Below are 20,929 nucleotides of genomic sequence, written 5' to 3'. Positions count from 1 at the left end.
TCGCTATAGAAAAAGAGGCTGTTGAACTGAAGCTGTTCAAAGTTTGTTTCTGTGTAGAGTAATGAGTTCTTTCGGGTTGTGTTTTAGCTCGCAATAGCAAGGACATGAAGAAATGGTTACGATACACTCACTGGCCACTTTATTAAGTTTCTGTTTAAATGCAAATATCTAATCAGCTAATCACATGGCAGCATTTTAATGCATTTAGCCATATTCATGCCAGTAGTTATCTGGGTGAAAATGCCTTGTTGATGCCAGGTCAGAGGACAATGGCTAGACTGTTTTGAACTGATAAGAAGGCAATAGTAAGGACTGCAGAAGAGCAGCTCTGACTGCACTGCATATCAAATCTTGAAGCAGATGGGCTACAGCAGCAGGAGACGACACCGGATGCCATGTCTGTTGGCTCATAACGGAAAACTGAGCTACAGTTTTCACTGCTCACCAAAGCTGCACAACAGAAGATTGGAAAAATTTTGCCTGGTCTGATAAAAATCTCGATTTCTGACCCTACCACCCTCGATAGTAGGGTAAGAATTTGGCATAAACAACATGAAAGTATGGATCATCCTGCTTTGCATCAATGGTTCAGGCTGTCCACGGTGTAGTGATGTGGGGATCATGTTAATACTAATTGGGCATGGTTTAAATGCCACATTCTACTCAAGCATTGTTGCTGACCATGTCCATCCGTCTTCTGATGGCTCCAAGATAGTATGCCATGTTAAGAAACAAAAATTACCAGACTGGTTTTCTGAACATGACCGCAAGTTCACCGTCACTCTCACCAGATCTCGGATGAATAGAGCAGATTTGGGATGTGGTGGAATGAAATATTCATATGGATGCTGAGCCAACAAATCCGTTGCAACTGTCATGCAAAATGAGCAAAAATGTCTGAGGAATGTTCCCAGTAGAATCAATGCCATCCCAAATGAAGGCAGTTCTCAAGGCAAAAGGGGGTCAGACCTGGTAATAGGAAGGTGTACACAATTCACAGTGAGTGTACACTTTCAGTCCTTTTAAAATAAATAAATATAAAAAATCTTTCGTTCAGGCACAGGGCAAGAAGAGGCGGAAGCAGCCCTGCATGAAGCCGTATCTCTCCCACAATCAGAAGGCAGTTCTCAAGGCAAAAGGGGGTCAGACCTGGTAATAGGAAGGTGTACACAATTCACAGTGAGTGTACACTTTCAGCCCTTTTAAAATAAATAAATAAAAAAAATCTTTCGTTCAGGCACAGGGCAAGAAGAGGCGGAAGCAGCCCTGCATGAAGCCGTATCTCTCCCACAATCAGAACAATGTTCTAGTGCTTGAATAGAGAAGGATATCTTTGAGACTTCAATTTATTATCTAAAAGAAGAAGGGGAACGGAGTAACACTTCCAAGATAAGCCCAGCATAAGGTTAATTACAAGCTGAGTAGCTGACGTAACCTAGCCATGTCATGACTCAAAGTTCCACACAGCTGGGAAGCGAAGCAGTGCCAGCAATTGACAGTTACTTTTCCAGCAGAGGCTCGTGTGTGTGTGTGTGTGTGTGTGTCTTTATACGTTTGTTCAAATATGTAAACTCATTTGAGTCGGATATAGTTTAGTAGGACAGCTCCAGGTAAGATGGCACTGGAAGCCTAGGTGGCTCAAACCACCTGCTTCAGCAACTGCTAGTGGAGCTTGTGGCTCCCTGTTCTCATTGGTGCGCAACACTGTTAACATTGCTGCTGACTCTCAACTCTCTCTCCAGGGCATAGACTAATTAATGGATACCATTCGCAGTTGATTAGCAGCAGTTCTTTCGGTAATTACATTCGCATACTAACCACTCAGAAGAAAAAGAGTATAGAAAGAAAACCACAAAGGGCTCGAAAATATATTAATGCACTTCTCAGTTTGCTCTGATCTTAATTTGTTTCCACTATTGTTTGGCTTCTGCTCTGATAAGAAGCATTTTTCTCTCTGCCTCGTTCTCTTTCTGTTCCCTCTCCCCCCTCCCCCCCGTCTATTAGTTTTTTCACTCATGATGTTTTAAGAGAGTGACTTTGTAATAAACATACAAAAGAGATGACTTCAGAGCTTTGTTAAAAACAGGTAAAACGTTCTCATGAAGACGCAAACGTGCTGCGTTTCTTTCTCCTCTGAGCTGTGTAGGCTGGGGTTTGCTCTCCTCACTCACAGAGAGGTGCATTGTGCTCGTGGGCCCAGCTGCTAGCCCATAATTCTTCATTCTATGTCCCATTGTTCCTACCTGTCAGCATGGTTGTGTCTATGAAGAAAGGAAGTGGCTGCCATTTTGCCAACAGGCCATGTGTGGGTTGGTAGGGGCGGGGGGGATGTTGTAAAAACATGTTATTTCTTTCCAAAGTACAGGGTTTTGATAGCTTATCAACTCCCTTAATCACTAATGTGTCTTTACAGTATGGCTCTAACTCACCACTAAAGACTGTATCTATTAATATGTAAATGCTGAAGTAGAAACATATTTTTGTAACGGATCAGGGGGAAATTAGTTTCTTCATGAACATGGACTTAGTCAAATGTTCCCGTTGACCTAAAATGTACAGCAGCCATAATAAAAACACCCTCTACCTCCTTATTTCCCCCCAGTATCACTCCTCTCCCATAGGTTATTTTAAGTTAATAACCTGCCACTGCATCTTGATACTTGGCTTTGTGATGCAAACATATCCTTAATTGCTATCCCATAAGAGCTGAATAGCTGGACCAGATTCTCATTACCCTGGTTTGAATTGGCCAGGGCCTCTCAAATGCCTCTCATCATGTCACAATAATGGCAGAGTGGCAGAATGTGCTTATGCATGTAGAGACAGGGGTTAACCCAGTGTGCAAATATTCAGAGCCATGTATGACAATCTGTTTGAGTGACAGGTGTTGGTTATGAGAGGGAAGTAAGTTGATTTACACTGGATGTTATCTGGACACCACTCGGCTGATTGTGGGTTTTTTTTCTCTTTGTTTTCATTTCCAGTTCCAGAATAATAACAACTACATGAACATGGCTGAGGCGAATGGTGCCCTGCTCGCTGCTGGGGATGTAAGTATACTCTGTTTTCCATGAATGTAAACAAATTTGGGTGTGAAAATGAGTCTTTGTTTGTCTTTTTTTTTTTTTTTAAACATGACTAAATAAAATGATAATTTACACCTTTTTATACATGTTATGGAATAAAGCAGTCTCTGGTTTTGGCGTTTGAATAATTCTTTGAAAATAATGGGATGCGGTAGAAGTGCCATGAATAACTGTCAGAATAAGCTTCATATCTGATAGGAAATATTCCTGGAAATAAATGACTGTTTTGCCATCTCAATCAGGAAATAAATTTTTACCATTCAATTTGTTCCTCCTCTCCTTAAAACCTCTTCAGGCTTGGTTGTAACTTGTGAGAGCGGACGCTAATGTGATGTGACTGCTTCAACTATGCTTTGTAAGATGAAGTGATATCTCAGAAAGCTGAGGATAAAAACACCTGTTTTCCTTCTCTTTTCAAAGATGTAATAAAGAAGCATAAACAAACTCCATAGTTGTGTCACTCTTTGAGCTGTGCTATCTCCTGGCACTTACAGAAAGTGAAATGTCACCAGCAATCTTTGGCTGAGGAGCTGCTGCAAAAACTGTGTACTATACTGTCGCATTGAAAAGAATAAGGGAGCAGTTGTTCTTCTGGAGGTATATAACGGACTCTGTGAGCCATAGCAGTCCTAACAGTGTGCTAAATTTATCCATTTTATTCCCCCTCCACCCACTCGGCTGCCCTGTCATTAGAGACAAGTGCACCAAAAATACCCATCATCCTCTGTGGTTCAAACTGTCTAATCTCATCCAGTTTAGCAGGGGAGATTGATCTGGCTTCAAAACCCAAAGCAAAGCATCATTACATAGTAGCTCCAAAATACTGAAATAGATGTCATTGTTAACCGTATTGTTTTCATTCATGTCAGTTGGGCAGCAGGGATGCAACTGTGACATTCAAACTCGGGCAGCTACACAGAAGTGTCTGGAGCGCATGACCTCATGTTCATAAAGTGGCTGCTTCACAAAGCCGCAGAGTATTATGGAAGAAGTCTAATTTTCCCCCACATTTACGCTGAGTGGGCGCATCCTCTGTATCCACGGGCTGCTGAGGCCCACTGCAGCAGGGACCATGCCGACACAGGCTGCTTGGAGAGCGTTCAGCCCCCAGCTGTGAGGGCCCACTGTGGCAGTAAGTGAAAGCGGGGGGAATGGGCTGGGGGTGCACTCCTTAATAAAAACAGCCCAGCTCATTTGCATTTTATCAAAAGGAACAACTGTTTCCAGTGTTAGGGCACAGATGGTATTGTGCTTTGAAGGAAAGAAAGAGCAAGAAGAAGCCTTAAGCATAGGGTTTTCTTGTCAAGATTTGGAGTGTCCAAAGTATTGTTTGTTGCAATCTGAGCTAAAGTGAGATTAAAGTGATTTCCACTTTGAGTTGCGAGGTTTCACACCATATGTACAATAGCACTGGTTAAATGTACCGATTGTGTCTGGTTTGTGTTGTGGCTACAGGAGAAGAAAGGAAGTCTCCTTTATGAAGGCTCCATGATAAACATGGCAAAGTTAAATTTATGCCCCCACGTTTGGTTAGTTATTGTTTTCAAATCGAGCCATAGGGATACTTTGCCTACTCTTTCATGTGTAAGAATAAGCATGGGTTATTCCTTGCTTCAAAGTTACTATATATACAGATGTTTTGCTTTACCACAAATGACTTAAAGCAAAAAATGCAAACCTGTTTACATCCAGCTACTCTTTATTTACACAGTGGATACTGTATATTTAAAACTGCACACAGTGTGTGAGATTGCTTCTGCTTCAGAGCGACAGACTCGCATTGCTGTTTGGATGGCTGTTGTATCATTTACCTTATGCACTTAGAGAATGAGATAAGATGACCTTGGTGTGCCTGGTAAAGCATACATCCTAGGAGAGAAAGGTTGACTGCTTTCCTAAGTGAAAAGGATACTGTACACTGAGATTGTGTTCCACTCAGATGTATCACTTTACTTTCCCAATCAAATTAGCATCATGTAATGAACTATAAATATGTAGAAATGGACTACAAATGATCCAAATTTGAAATAGTGCCGATTAGGGGTGCCATGGTTGATGTTGTCATTTGAGTAGCTGCACTCTGCCTGTCTAGATATTTGAAACTGGATCCTCAGTCCAGCCTCTATTGATTCTGAGGCCTATTATATGCAGTAATTGCATGCTGCTGCCTTTAACAACTCTTGGTTATTACATCTGTGAATTGCATTACTACATTTATTGAACGACTGGAAATATTGCCTGAAAAGCTTTTTCTTCCTCTTGTTCTGATATTGAAAGAGCTCCAAGGCACCGCAGGGATAATCCACTGGAAGGGAAAATTCAGTGATTCCCATCCCAGTCACATCCCTTTTATATTTCTGTAGTTCATACATTCTCTATAAACCAATGTTATACTGTTTATGACAACATTTTGTGTTTGCACTAAAGTCTTGTGCTTTCATTCTTTTCCACTGCATGCTAGCAACAGGGCTCTTGGGGATAACTTGTCCTTGAGCACCATAATAAGGTTGACATTTTTGGCTTTCAGTGACATCTTGGAAATGAAAAGGAAAGCATGGGCTGCCAAGAGATTTGGTACATATATTTATTGTGAAACTAAGGGGACTGATGCTGAAACATTCAGTTCCACATATTTCAGAAAAGATGTTCAAGCAGGTTCTGCCTAAACTATGGAATATCTTTACTAGACAAAGTAATTTAGACAAAAATAAACTAACTATAAAAAACACATGCGAAGAGAATCAAGTCTTAGTTCCTAGATATGCACAACTTTCTAGTATCATTCTACTTTTTGCTCTGCTCAGAGCTCCTCTTGTAGCAACATAAGCTAAACATTTTTGTTAAAGTGAAGTGCAACGAAATGAAACATAATTCGAGTTAACAAACTGAAGTTACATTTGTCATTTCTCTTAACTTTTTGAAGTTTATCTATGAAACAAGTTTATCTATGGCACCATTTTTACTTGTGTTTTTACTATGACACAAGTAAAAATGGCAAAAGGGATATTTAAATCATTTGCATTGTCAGTGCAAGCATTTAGGATGCTGTTCAACAAGACTTTGAGTTAAGCTTGACATTTTTGTAAATTTTCCTGTGATTGATTGATTATCTAAAATCACATAGATCCTACACTGAAAATTGACCCAGCACAATATAACAACTGTTGAGAATTTCTCTTGGTACAATTTGGGCTGATCCACCTCCAATGGGTTCTAAGAACTGGGGGATTTCCCACACACCTGCTTAGGATGCTCATGCTGGGTACATCAGGCCTCTCTGTTACAAGCCCTTGTCTGTCCTCAGACCACTGAACCATGTGTCTGCCAATGGAAACACACACACACACACACACACACACACACACACACACACACACACACACACACACACACACACACACACACAATCCTTCTCTCTTTCTGTCTGTTGTGTTCTGCCAATGGAAACACCCCTTAACATGTACATGCCTGCACTTCCCAAGCCAGCATCTGGCTTGGCACTTGGCTCTGCTGAGCCTTTCAGAACAATTTAAATGGATAATCAGGCTGGTGATGCGAAGAAAGTGGATTGTGCATCTCTTAATCTCCGATCAGAGCCCCCTAAGCTGCTCCTGGTGAAGAATTAAACTGGCTTTATGTGAAATGACACCAGACAGTGTGCAACACTGTAACACTCTGTGGGATCCAGTAAAATCTGGCACCTCTTCCCTAGGGAGAGGGCCTTTTCTACACAGACAGCTGACATCTTCCATAACCTCCCCCCTATATGAGGCAAAAACTCCATGTCTCCATTATCAGTGCCCCTGGTGTTGATGTTAATTTGTATCATCATTAACAGAGTGAGGCAAAGCATACAGGCGCAGACTGTGATACTGATCTTGCTCCATCTTCCCACATCCACTGTGATTTTTGCTTTCGCTATCCTCCACTTCCATGCTGTTTAGCAGATACTAAACACCAGCATTCCTCTCCAGCAAGTACATGTCTGTGTTTCACTTAAAGGTCACAGTCATGCTTGTACTGCTCCCTTACAAAAGTGTAGCTGACCTCAGCCAACCTTCCTCTTTGACATTTGTCTCAAATCTCTAGGTTGGCTTTGTAATTCAGGCCACAATGCACCAGAATATAGGAGCCAGTGCCCTATATAGTTCTGCCCTGATTTACCTTACACAGAGTAACGCCACAGGAAACCTACTTAGATCAGCAAATAGTATTCATAGTCGAGTAGAGCAAAAAAATGCTAGTGATGTTTTTTTTTTTTTTTTTTTCCCCTCAAAAACATCCCCGCAGGGCTCACGTGGATGAATGTGGCCATAGAATCACAGCCTAAGCAGTGTATCTGGCTGTAGTGGACAAGACAGGATGAAACTCTCCTGTTAGAGAGATTATGATAGAGTGCCAATGTCTTCAGATTGTTGCATGATGTGATCCAGATGAGACTGGGGCGATAGATCTGAAGGCTGGTATGGGGATTGACCCTGCTCCACGGGGAAGTTGAAAAAGTTGAATGACGGCTGTGATGATAGACGATCTCTGATCTTTTCCATGTGCTACTGGAACATTTTGTCCATGACTCATGACAGTTTTGTTTTATTAACCTTATAAACGTACACTGGGTTTTCATTCACATGCTGCTGAACAGGCATTATTGTGAACTAACTTTCAGTGGTTTTTTGAGTGGACTGGAGCATAATATGACAGCAGTGGACTGTTAGTAAATGTTCCTAAGGTGCTTGTGATTTATTTCACACTTTGAGAGCCAGAGGCCCTGAATATGACCTTAGCTCCTTCCGAAAGGAGAACGGATTCTCTAGCTATGAAACAAGCACTGAAAAGTGAAGCAGTGGTAGGGAGCAGGAAGAGAGAAAGAAAATGGGAGAATAAAAACTCTATTAGCTTCTCCCGCCACTGGAATTCATCAGTGCTTGTCAAGACAGCTGCCCTGAGTAGGCAATGAATTAGTTTCAAGTGTCTGTGTGCTAAAGCAAGCAAGGGGAACATTAATACTCCCTAATCAAGGTCTGTGTTGGCATATTCCCTCCCTTGTCTCTATTCTGTTATTCTATCCCCTACCTACCAGAGGCAGAGCAGAGGAAGACAGGGTTGTTAATATCAGGTTTATAGGTGTTTTAGATAACACATCTTCACCTCTGCTGAGGTTAAGGTCCCCATTCCTGTTTTTACATCATGCCAGAACTACAGGGTGTTGAATGATGCTTTACATGTGAGTAAGTGGTAAGAGTAAGGGGAAAAACGGGACCCTTTTCAAAGGAGCTTATCTCAAAAAGCAATGCATGAACATCTCTAGGACTCTCAATCCCTCTGAGAATTACAGGCAGGTGTGTGAAAAGGTGAATCGGCATGGGGGAAACTCATCTGTGGCTGTTCGAATTGGCATAAGTGCCTGCTTCCTTCTGTTTTTTTGCCAATTATTTTCATGCCATGATTGTCTGAGAAATTTCAGGAACTAGATGAGGATTTGGGAGGAGGCTTAACAAGCAACCGCTGCTATAAAAGTGACGCAGGGCCAAGAAAGTGGTGTTTGTGAACAACCTCAAGCAGATTCTTGATGCAGAACTACCGGTAGCTTCTCTTTGTCCACATACCCTAACATTTCCAAGAATTCTTGGAGTTTAACATGAGTTTTGTTTTACTCAGTGTGAGCATTTTAAACCATGTTACTTTCAGTAAGTGAACTGTGCTTTAAAGAGGTTGCAGGTTCACATAAATGCAGGGCCTGCTATCTTAGGTGCTAGGCTTGCTGTGCTTCCAAGTAACCAACAGTGTGGTCATTGTGAGGGTATGAATATTTTGGCTTTGCAGAGAGTAGCTTAATGCAATGCATAGATGAAAACAAGACCCAAGTAGGTGAACAGTTCCATCTCCAAGAAGGCACATAAGCAAATTAAGTGTGACCAAAAGCTTTAATTCGAAAGGCAGAAGGATTAGGCTGTTTGATGAGCAGATTTAAGGGTGCAGGCAAGGGGAACAAAAAGAAACACTTCTGGCCAAGCGTTATAATCTTTGAAAATGTTCTTTAAACCCATCTCCCTGTGACGTGTATTTTCACTGCACTTCAACCCAACATCCCCAAGATTAAGGGCTTTTATCATGTATCCTCTCTCTCCCATGATTGCTGCTTGATATTTTTGCTTTTGACGTCTTTCTCCACACTCGCCTTCTTCCTTCTTTTTCCTTAAAGTGGACTTTAATAGGTTTAGGAAATGTTACATCTTAGTGCACTTACAGAAAAGTGTGTTACCACTCCACTAAAACACTCCATCTCTTAAACAAAGTCATCTGATTTAATCCCTGAAGGTTTCCTTCCAGCCTGTTAGATAAGGCCCACCTCAACAAATGCTTCCTGCCTCTTTTGTGTTGGTGGATTTCATAATTTTCTTCTTTGTTCCTCTTTCTTGCAGACTTTTCATACACCCAGCTTGGGAGATGAGGAGTTTGAGATTCCTCCCATTACACCTCCACCTGAGACGGAGTCCGGTCTGGGTCTGTCAGAAGTGGACTCGCCATTCCCAGCAATGCCTGAGCCCCCAGCTCCACACAGGGGTCCCTTAATCCCCCAGTTTCCCCCACAGAGTCTGGATCTGCCCTCGATTACCATCTCACGCAACATGATGGACCAAGAAGGGGTGTCTGTCAACAACGGCCAGTCTGTGGTGAGCACTGCCATCTCACAACTAAGTGAAGAAAAAAAACCATTATCTTGCTCTCATTTATCTAGAATAAGAAATCTTGCACCAGTGCTTCTCCAGCAAGTGTCCTACTCTCCAGATTTATTTTTTGATGATGTATCCAAACTGAAAGACTTTAAGACAGAATTTGGAGAGCTGCACTAATCCACCTTTATAAGAAGGCCCTTTTACTGAACCATACCGTAATGTCACCTTCAGAGTTTTGCATGCCTCCTATTGTCGGTGCATCTGGCACAGCATCTGGCCTTGTTTACAACACAGGAGGTATATGATCACATTGAGTAAATGTCATGATATTATGTTACTTACTGTGAGCATTTTTTATCTGTTAAAAAACAACAACAAAAAAACAAAACAGGAATGTGAATGATCCCTCTCTATATGAGGTGAACAGATGTGAATAGATCACAGGTGTTAGAGTACAATGCTCATTCATCCCCAGGAGGACGGTGAAAATGGGACCCAAACGTGCCACAGTTTCACATGCTCATATTTAATTCATGTTACCTCCTGAAACCTTTTTTTCCTGCTGTAAATGCTGATCTGCGCTTCAGCAAAGTGTCACATGAGGTCTTCAGTAACGACACATGCTATTTTTAGAGTTTAGGACTGGGGAGAATTATCCCACTAGTAAAATGTTGACACGTATAATTTTAATTAGTTAACATTATTGCACTTGATTAAACATAGAACTGTAGAGTGAAATAATCACTTTCTTTATGTTGATACTGTTGTGTGCTACAGATTGTGAGATCGTTGTCTGAGGTTGGACAGGCATTTTCAAATGCCACAATCATGGAAGCACTGAGGAGGAAAAATGGAAATGTCACTGGCTGCCTAGTTGTCTTACAGAGCCATTACAAAAATGGAAGATTCATTTAGGAGAGAAGAATTGAAAGGACAAAGGCATCAGCAAAAAGATGATGGTATTGATGGTGCATTTGCTTTGTGAGTCACAAATCAGATTGCATTGAGATGAGGCGCCATTATTATTATTAGAAGTGTGTGTGAATAAATGTAATGTGTTTTAGACCCTCTGTCCCCATTTCTCCCTAACACATTTGTTGAATCACAGTGATATTAGGTATATTTATTTATTTACATTCCATATGGGAAAGGACTGTAACATTTTTACAGCTCTTTTTCCTGCTCCCATGCTTCTGGCATGTGAAATAATTGCAGCTTTTAAAATATCTCGGCTGCATACAGTAAGTGAGCCCCTGAAGGCTTTTTGCCTAAAGAATTTTCATTTCATGGTCAGTTAAGCTTTCTGCATCTGGAAGAAACGGAACCTTGACACAATTACATTCCTGACTGTTCTCATGACTTGCTGGAGGATTAGATTTGATTCTCAAACATTATTCCTCTTTAACACCATTTGCATGGCTCATGTCTCTGATTGTGCAGAGACTCTATTAAAAACTGAGGGGAGAATGTGGGTTTTTACTCTTTGCCTCGTGGCATTGTCGTCGGCACACTACTCACTCGTTATCAGTCATCGCACATTGTACCGCAGGAAGACTTGTGGTGGCCCCTCATTTTTCCTGTAAATGGGATTGATCCCCAAAAGTCTTGTGACAATGCCTTTAGAAATTCTATTCATCTGTGGTTTTATCTTTGCTTTGAGAAGAGAATGCAACTAAATGAGATAAGTAACAGCACTGTTTTCACTGTATTCCATATATAGAGACAATGATTTACGAAGGCCCTAACAGGGGTATTTTGTCATTTTGTCAGCACACTGATAAAGGAATGACAACCTTATATACATGATTACATTCTGTGTTATTTGTTATGGCTTCAGGGGCAAACAAATAAACCGTGCACTATTGCAATTACATTTTTCATCAAGCCACCATGCTCATATTTCCCAAACTCTTGTCTTGGTTTCCTTCCTCTGTGCTAGCTTACTCATGTAGAATACTTAGCCTGTGTGAAAGCCTGTCTCTTATCAGAACTTAATGAGAAACCCGACCAGCAAATATACCTGGGCTATTTTCAAAAAGCTTCTTCCATGTCATTGCATTGCCAAGTGTTCTGCTAATTCCTCTCCCCTTAATGTTCAGCGTATGTCTTGCAAATTGGCCACAGATGCTGGGCTTCTACAAAGAGAAATACATTTTCTCAGCTGCAATGTGCCTGGCAAGCCCTGAATCTGAAGTCATTATTTATTTAATCTGCTCTCCTAACAAGCTTCTGACTCTCATTTTTGTCTCCCAGCATGTGTCCTCCTGATTTGTGATTGAGTCTCAATAGTGCCAAATAGTACTGGAGTTAGAGCTGCCAGTATTGCTTTATTCACAATTTCTTCTCGATTTTCTCCCTGCTGCACAGCAAGGGTCTCTGGGTTCTATTTCAAAAAACACCTGGTGCCTTCACCACATTTGAGGGTTTTCTTGACACGTGTAAGCATGTAGTGAAATGGGCTCTGTGTCCTCTCTGATTGGATTTGATACCTACACTAGTCAACCGGTTGTATTAGATGTTAAAATCAATATTTAGAAGATATGAGCCCTGCTGTCTTATTACATTTACCACTATGTGGTAATGCATTATATATTTTTCATTACCAACTAGCTGTTTCACATGTCATTAGCTTTGCAGCCGCAAAGATATGCTAATAAGCGATGGTAGCGTTTGAACGGCATCCATCATGCAAGATAAAAGTAAGTCTGAAAAAGCCATTTGTAGTTTGCCGTTCACATGATTTGATATGCCACGATACTGTGTAGATTGTGAGTGAGTATAATACCCACAATTCTGACTGGTCAAAAACCACTATATCCTGAATCAAATGGAAAATGTGAGCAGTGTTGCAGAAAGCATGTTTTTCTACACGGTCCTCTTATCTCCTTTCCAAGCCAAGAAGCACTGACATGAGTTGTACATCAATTTAAGAGATTTTTTTTCTTCTTCTTCTTCTTTTTTCTTTCCTCTCCCGACAGACAGCTATTGTGACATATTGGGTCAGTCAGAAATGAAAGATATTCATGCAGGCATGCAATACTTGTAATGAAGTCTCAGCTTGACCTTCTGCATGATTGATTCTGTAATTTACTTTTCTCAGGCAGCTCACAAACTGAAATGATGTCATGTTGGACAAGTTTTAAATACCCATAATGCACTAGGAGAAATGGTGGAAAGGGGTATGGGTCAGTGGCTGCACCAGACAAAGGGGGGAGGGGACCTGCTGGCCTTGCAGTTTGAAGGGGGAGGAGAGAAGGAGAGAGATTTGTTTTTAAGTGGGGGTTAGAGGTTGGCGAGATGGATGGAGTGAGTTTGCACACCACAGAGAGGGAAAGAGAGCGAAGTGTGTTTGACTGAGACAGGGCAGAGGAAAGAAAAACAATTTATCTTCGTGCTATTATAGCCTTTACCGGCATTCAAAATTCCATTTTTCTCATTTGGCTTAAGCACAGACTTCAGCAGGTTGCAGAAAATGGAAGGGAAAAAAAAATAAAATGATGTTCCCGTTTAGAAGCAGAGTAAAGGAATATGTGCAGAGCACTGATAAACTATCTTTAATAGGACTGACCTTTCATGCTGGCGAAAGTTACTGGGGGATTCATCCTTATAATTAACATATAGATGATTTTACTCCTCTCCTGCCACGGAACATTTCCAAGAGCTCTGGCATTGATTGAATGGAAATTGAACTTGTTAACATTCTTTTCAGCCTGTTACAGCTTGGTGCCACTGTTCATAAATTCTTCCCAAATTCTGATTTTCAATATCTTTAAGAACAGACTAGAGTCTGTTTTCATTGACATCGGTGTTGAGATTTCTATCACTTGGTGAATGCATAATGTTGTTTTTTCAGCTCCGCTGCTGGTTTTATTGACCTGCGTTTATTGTGGAAAGGGTTTCATGCATTGTCAAAAAATAAATAAATGAATATAATAAACATTTTTTTACACTCATGTGCTAGCTTTCAGAACACTTTATGCTGCTGCTGTGTTCAGAGTGGTTAAAGTCGGTGATAATGTACAAAACAAAACAATCTATGCTGCAAAAAAAGAAGAAATATTCTAAAAATCATTATTTTGTTGTTAGTCATTTCAGCTTTGCAATTTTAAAGCAACACAATGGGGTATCGCACAAACTGAATTTACATTCAAAAAACCTTTTATTGATTAGAGAGTACATTTCAGCTTGTTAGTGTTTGATGTGCAAACACACAGATAGGAGCACACCTAGAAACGCACAAATCTGATTGAGGAGGGCACATCTGGCCACTGTGTACCCAAGATAAAGAATTATTTGCAGATTTACGATGACTATCAAACTATCTGGTTGGATGTCTGCTGTGACTCCAGACAATGCTGCAATCAAAATGCAAATGAGGAGCCAGAGGGACATAAATAAACCTCCCTAGTATCAGATTCATATTCGCAATCAAGACAACTGTTACTTAAGATGATTTCTTCAACTAACTTATTAGCTGTTATGTTTTTATTCAAATCAGATGTTCTAATGCTGGCATTTCAGTGACGCAACTGCCGTTGCTTTTTTGTAGAGTGAGGTGCTAAATTGCTGGTACTCTGGTTATTGTAGAAATATGTTGTAAAACCAGATATTTAGCAGGGTGTTGAATGTGATATAATGATGTGTCTAAAGGTGATCACGAAAACATTTTTTTTTCTTTGTTTCTTTAATGCACTATATTTAATTTGAAGCCATTTCAAAGGATTCACCACATCCCAAACGGCAAAATGAGCCACTGCTCTAAGTCAAAACTGCACCATAAGGATTGGGCAAAAGTGTTATTATACAGATGGCCACGACTAATGAGCTCAGTGTGTGCATCTTTGATGTTCGTAGCGAGCAAAGAGCAAACGGTGAGCCATCGTGTTCCCAGTAATGAAGATGACAATAGCACTTGGAACATAGTGGGTTGCTGATATGTAAATCACAGTCATTTGGTTGCAGGCTTGTTTATTGCAGCTTTTATTTGTGAGGATTTCCATATTTGAAGAACAATAACAATATGTTTTTAAATTTCTTTCCCCAACTTTTCCTCATCTCTTTGTTGAAACCCGCTCTTTCATGTAAATATAAATCCATTTTCATTTCATAGATTGTATTTATGATAAGCAGTAGACATGGCATATGAGAAAGAAATGGATTGTAGATCCAATATGTTTCTGTCTGGAATGGTGTTACAATATTGTTTTCGAAGACGGGCATTCATAAGGTTCTTTCAATAAAGCCAGGTGCGTGGGTTTATGATGTGTTGATGTTGGGAGAGATTGAGTTTGTGCTGCTGAATACCAGATGGATGTACCCAGGGAGAACAAATCACCTTTTCTGTTGTGTTCACATCCCCTCTCTGTTCCATGTCAGCTCTGTTGGCTGTCTGATCAGTCTTCCCTCTGGAGAGCTGGCAGGCTTCGTAATTTCCTCCTCACCACAATCAATGCAAACACTTCGCCTGTACCTTCTTTAGGACTCTTTCAAGAACTGAATGTTTTACTAGGAAAAGGTGAAAGAGAAAATGTTATTACATTATACCCTGGATGGCAGAATGGATGGGACCTGTCCAAACCTCTTAAGCTTCATTCCTTCAACTGGCTGATTTATGGAGTTGATCTGTACAAGTATTTTTTTTCCCACTCTTTAACAGTGAAGCATGATCTTTGAAAGGTGCCTACTTCGGAGTTGTATAACCTTAAATAAAGTAGTGCATACAAACTGACACACACACACACACACATGTAATATTACTGTGGCATTTGAAGTCCACTGTTCCCCTACAGGGACTGGGCAGTCTAAAGCTGTGTCACAGATTTCCATACAATAGAGTTTTGAAATGAATCAACCAAGCTGTGTAGTCATCTATTACTGACGTATAAAGATGGCGCCTTGGGTGTTGAGATAATTTATCATGTCTTGTAACAGAGACATTTAAGACCCAGGACATCATGACATGTAATCTGCTACATAACAACCCACAGAATCCAATGACCCCATTTCTGCTGTGGTAAAGGAATACAGGTTCTCAAGCTTTGGGCAGCATGGTGTCACAGCGAGTACAGCTATTCAAGCTTGATAGCAGAAACAAATTAGGTGCAGCATGAAGTCTGTACAGGGGAAAAAAATAAACAGAAAAGGCCTCAGTCAACAAAAACATGAATTTTTAAAAAGTACCGTTTTATTGAATTATTTTAACCAGTGGTGTTTGCCATTATGTGAATTTCTTTGCAGAACATTGGCCCGGGTCATCTACGTCAATATCCATCCAACCCAGCCATGGTGATGAAGTCCATCATCAGCATGAACAGCCCCAATGGTATGATGTCACGAAATCAGCTGACCACCATCAACCAATCCCAGCTCAACACACAGCTAACCTTAAACATGGCAGGACCCAACATCACCCACACTTCCCCCTCACCTCCTGCCAGCAAGTCTGCAACACCCTCACCCTCCAGCTCCATCAATGAGGATGAGCAGGATGAAGCCAACAGGGTGAGCAAACTTTTAATGATTTGGATTACTGTATTAAAAGGTAGCAGTAAAAAGTAGACTCTGTTAAAGAGCAATTTTGTTATTGTCCTTATGTCAACTCTGCCATCATTTCAGGTCATTGGGGAGAAACGACCAGCCCCCATTGATCCTACAAAGAAATCTAAGACCCCGAAAAAGAAGAAGAAGAAGGATCCCAATGAGCCCCAGAAGCCGGTGTCAGCTTATGCCCTTTTCTTTAGAGACACTCAGGCTGCTATTAAGGGTCAGAATCCTAATGCCACCTTTGGAGAAGTGTCAAAGATTGTGGCATCTATGTGGGATGGTCTTGGAGAGGAACAGAAGCAGGTACTACAGAGTTTAGCGCCACTCTAAAGTAGTATGCAGTCTACCTTAAATTATTATTATTTGCCATTTTAAAAGCTGTAATTTTCTGTTCACACACATTTTTGTGTCATCACAGGTTTACAAAAGCAAAACAGAAGCTGCCAAGAAAGAATATTTAAAAGCTCTAGCAGCATACCGTGCGAGCCTGGTTTCCAAGGTGAGAAACCATTTCTTCTTTTCACCTTTAAAATGTGTGAATTTATCCGAAAGGTGATGTGAATTATTGAGTTCATTGTGTCATATTATGCACTGTGAAGTTGTAGAGGACTTATAATGACTGAAGTAGTTACTAGATACTATATGCTAGTCATTTAAAGGGAGGTAGTGGGATTTTAAATGGGTGAAATCTGTAATCGTAATAAGTTTTTATGTTTTTCACTTATCCAGGCTGCAGCAGAATCAGCTGAAGCCCAGACAATTCGCTCAGTGCAGCAGACCCTGGCCTCCACAAGCCTGTCCCCTGGCCTGGTGCTGCCGTCACCCCTCAACCAGCACCCCTCCATGCCATCAGCTTCCCAGGCTCTTCAACAAGCCCTGCCACGGGCCATTGCCCCAAAGCCTCTGCAGATGAGACTAGGGGGCAGTCAAATCGTGACCTCTGTTACAGTTTCCCACCAGAACATGTCATCTGGGATGCCTCCGCAGCTGCTCGGCCAGATGGGTGCTGGAGGGTCCATGGTGGCAGGTGCCCAGTCCACAGCAGTCTCTCAGATGAGCCCACCCATGCAACCGGTGCAACAGCATGCAATGCAGCAGCTCCAGCAGCAGCAACAGCAGCAGCAGATGCAGCAGCACCTCCAGCACCATCAGATGCAGCAGCAGCAGATGCATCACCAGCAAATCCAGCAGCAGATGCAGCATCAGCATTTCCAACATCATCTCCAGCAACAGCTGCAGCAGCACCACATGCAGCAGCAACAGCAGCAACAACAGCAGCAGCAGATGCAGCTGCAGCACATGCAGATGCAGCATCAGCTGCATCAGCAGCAGATTCAACAACTCCAGCAGCAGCAACAGCAGCAGCAGCAACAACAACAACAGCAACAGCAGCAACATCATCATCATCATCAGCAGCAGCAGCAGCAGCAGCACCAGGCCCAGTGTTCTCCACCTCAACACTCTCCTGGTACACCCCATTCAGTGGGAGGCTCTGCATCACTTGGCAGCCCGCAGCCAGCCTCACAGCAGCAACCGCATCCTTCCCAAATTCAGGCCCATGCCCAGGTCCTATCCCAGGTCAGCATTTACTGAGCCAAATGGAAGTCCTATCTAAAAGAACAGGAATAGAATAAAAAGCATCAAACATGTTGCTTTTCTAAGTTGCACTTAAGAAGTGTGTGTAAGATTTAGAATGTTATACAAAGAACTTGTCCATTGTTATAGACAGATATGCACATGCGTGTACAGGGGATTAATATGTTAACTGGGTTTTTGTCTATAAAATAGGCTAAGCTATGACAGAAGCCTTTTAGGGCGAGCACCCAGTGATTGTTTATTTGTTTGTGAGGTCTTTCAGTTTTCAATTTGAACTGACTGGACACACAGTATGTTGAAAGAAGCAAATCTTTCATTGTTTTATTTAACAATAAAGCTTTATTTATGAGGCCAGAGTTGTCAGTTCAGCGCAGTGTGAGGACGCTCTGAATGCGTTTCATCAAAAGGATTTTTATCAGCTCTTGCCTGGACTGAATGACTCACAGGATCCTTGCTGGAAACCAGTAACCATCCGTCTTTGCTCCCACACTGGCCGGTATATAGCAAACTTTCTTTAGTCCAACCTTTCTCTTTCACCCATCATTCTTGCAGACGTAACTCTACAGATCATCGGATGTTGGAGGCCCAGTGGTGTTGGAACACAAATGTAAAACATTTCACAAATGCAGACAGTGTCTTGGGATCCAGATTTGTGGATGAACGACTGAACAGACAGAGAGAGAAACTGCCATAAATCATTTATTTCATCCCATCATCACTCTAGCTGTAATCTGCTGTACATGTTTCGTAGAGTGGGAAGAGACGAGACCTCCTTTATCCAGTAATTTACCCTCCAGATGATTTGCCGAAAAGTGTGTAACTGGCACCCTCCCAAAAAAAGTCTTCTTTAATCTATTTGTTTTTACTTCAGATGTTTAACAATTAAATTATGTTTTTATTTTGTGTAAGAAAGGGGATATTTTATGGTAAATACAAATTTCTGGATCAAGGCAGATGGTTTGGGGATTGATGTATTTTTACTCTGCTCCTTGATACTGTCATTGTTTAAAAAAAAAAATGGAAAAAAGAAAACTAGCAGAGCCAGTTTGTTGCACTGCCAAAGCCAACTGAAAAGGCATCGGAGGTATTTTTGCCAGCTGTACAGAAGTCCCGGGGGAAAAAAAGAAACAAGAAAATGTTGTACATTTTTCATATCACCTGTTGTAAAGTTTTAATATGTGAGGCTTTAATTAAAACATTGTTAAACGACCTGTGGATTGCTATATCACATAGTGCATTTCTGCTCTTTTATACTTTTTTATGAGTTACAATAGCAGCAATTAATTTTGTTTGTATTTTGCTTAAAAACCAACTGCATTTGAAAACTGTCCATAGAGTCGATGCATATCCGTATGGAGTTCTGAAAAAGGTTGTTTTCTGCTCAAGATAGAAAAAGTAAATTAATGTTGGAGTTTTTGCTCAGCCATGAAGACGAATCCAGAGACATTCCACCACTAATATGATAGTAGCCATAATTTTGTATGAAGTATTATATATTTCTTTGTGTCTCTGTTGAAAATTAAACTCTCAATCACAAATATTTATTTGAAGGAACTGTTTTCTTTCAAAATTTATATTAATCATAATTTCTATTCGTAACTCCTTTATTTCCTTGTTAGTTATTGAAGAGAACCGCAGTTATAGATATTCATAGCGCTCACCAGATATAAAAAGATAAATTTGTATGTTTTCTATGAAGTAAATCTATGAGAACAATACTTTACAAGGTTATATGAGCATTCATGTTGGCTTTATTATACTGTGTGCTGTTTCTCAGTGATTTGAATGGAAGTCCATTGTTACTGTGTGTAAAAACAGTGTTGATACTGGACGAGGTCAGCATGTAACTGGTACTTGTCTCAATAACAGTCCCCTTCTCACACACCAGTGCACTGGATTCTGCCTCTTTCTTACTCCCTTTTAAAATCACTTCATTTCCAAGACATCCCCAGGGGTTTGCTGTGCTCCCTTGAATAATATGGTGAGCGGGGGAGGGAAGGCAGGCAAACAATAATTATCATATCTTCACAATAGGCTGTGAATCCACTGGCCCAGAGAAGGGGCCTTTATTTCTTCCAATGGCAGCTGAGACATTTTAAACACGGGTTAATGTTAGTTACAAATTAGGAAAGTGAATTCGCTCCTGCGCTTCTGTGATAGCGGCTTGATAGAATTTTCACATTTTGGTTTGTTTTCAATTAGTTAGTTTTAGGAAGGCATTTGTAATTTGGAGCGGAGGCCTGCCTCTGCTGCCTCTGCTGCTGCGCTGATTGGTTCTTCAGCTCGGTGTGGAAATGATGCCCATTTCTCTGCCGTGATTAATTGCAGCATCTGTCCTGTCAGAAGCCTGAGTGAAGAGGTCTGCAGGAAAACTGCAAATAAGCACTGGCAACAGTCTTAAAGTGCTTATGATGAAATGAAAATTAAAAACAGCAAGTGCCGTGCATGACCTGAATCTCAATACAGGGGGAAGAAGAGAATGTGAGAGCGGGTGTCCATGGATACCAAACACATGCTTTAAAAACACACAGTAATGAGGCTCTGGGAAATCGCTGTTATTATTCTGAACAGATTCACAGCAGAGCCCATTAATAATGCATGGAGCTTCTTGTTATTCCATAACCCCTCAGTACTGCGGTCACTGTGTGTACAAATATCTCATAGCCAGGGTTGGAGTTATGGGACTGTGCAATAAAAAGGTTACAGATATTTTCAAAACACCATTATACACACACACATAATTTACAAGAATAATACACTGCTATACATCCCCGGATCATGAAGGCTGGCTTCATCTGAATAGGTGAATAAATAAATGTATTCACCTGCCTTATGCATCAGCCTTGTATCCATAAGATCATTTGTTTCCTCAGTGCAATATGATATGATCACAGAATGAAGCAGTCAATAACTTATGCAGTTCTTTCTTCCTGTCCTCATCATTAACTAAGGCTGATGAAATGCATGAAGGGCAGTATGACATTAATATGTCATTTGAGTAATGCAGTCATGAAGTGACCTAATTGT

General features: G+C 41.0%; 1 protein-coding gene across 1 annotated transcript in view; it reads left to right on the top strand.

Moving 5' to 3' along the window:
* tox3 (TOX high mobility group box family member 3) overlaps positions 1-19,434 on the top strand; it is a 38,661-nt gene extending 19,227 nt beyond the window's left edge. Inside the window, exons 2-8 of the mRNA XM_013909444.1 lie at positions 2,985-3,050; positions 9,509-9,760; positions 16,001-16,264; positions 16,379-16,609; positions 16,725-16,805; positions 17,036-17,592; positions 17,671-19,434. Of these exons, the coding sequence (XP_013764898.1) occupies positions 2,985-3,050; positions 9,509-9,760; positions 16,001-16,264; positions 16,379-16,609; positions 16,725-16,805; positions 17,036-17,592; positions 17,671-17,899 (1,680 nt within the window). The 3' untranslated portion in view covers positions 17,900-19,434. The remainder of the gene's footprint in view (positions 1-2,984; positions 3,051-9,508; positions 9,761-16,000; positions 16,265-16,378; positions 16,610-16,724; positions 16,806-17,035; positions 17,593-17,670) is intronic.
* The last annotated feature ends 1,495 nt before the right edge of the window (positions 19,435-20,929 follow it).

This window comes from Pundamilia nyererei, unplaced genomic scaffold (assembly GCF_000239375.1).
Source record: "Pundamilia nyererei isolate P.nyererei 1_Seehausen unplaced genomic scaffold, PunNye1.0 scaffold00025, whole genome shotgun sequence".
NCBI lineage: Eukaryota > Metazoa > Chordata > Actinopteri > Cichliformes > Cichlidae > Pundamilia > Pundamilia nyererei.
The sequence above is the reverse complement of the archived record's forward strand: the minus strand, read 5'-3'. Positions and strand labels throughout refer to the sequence as shown.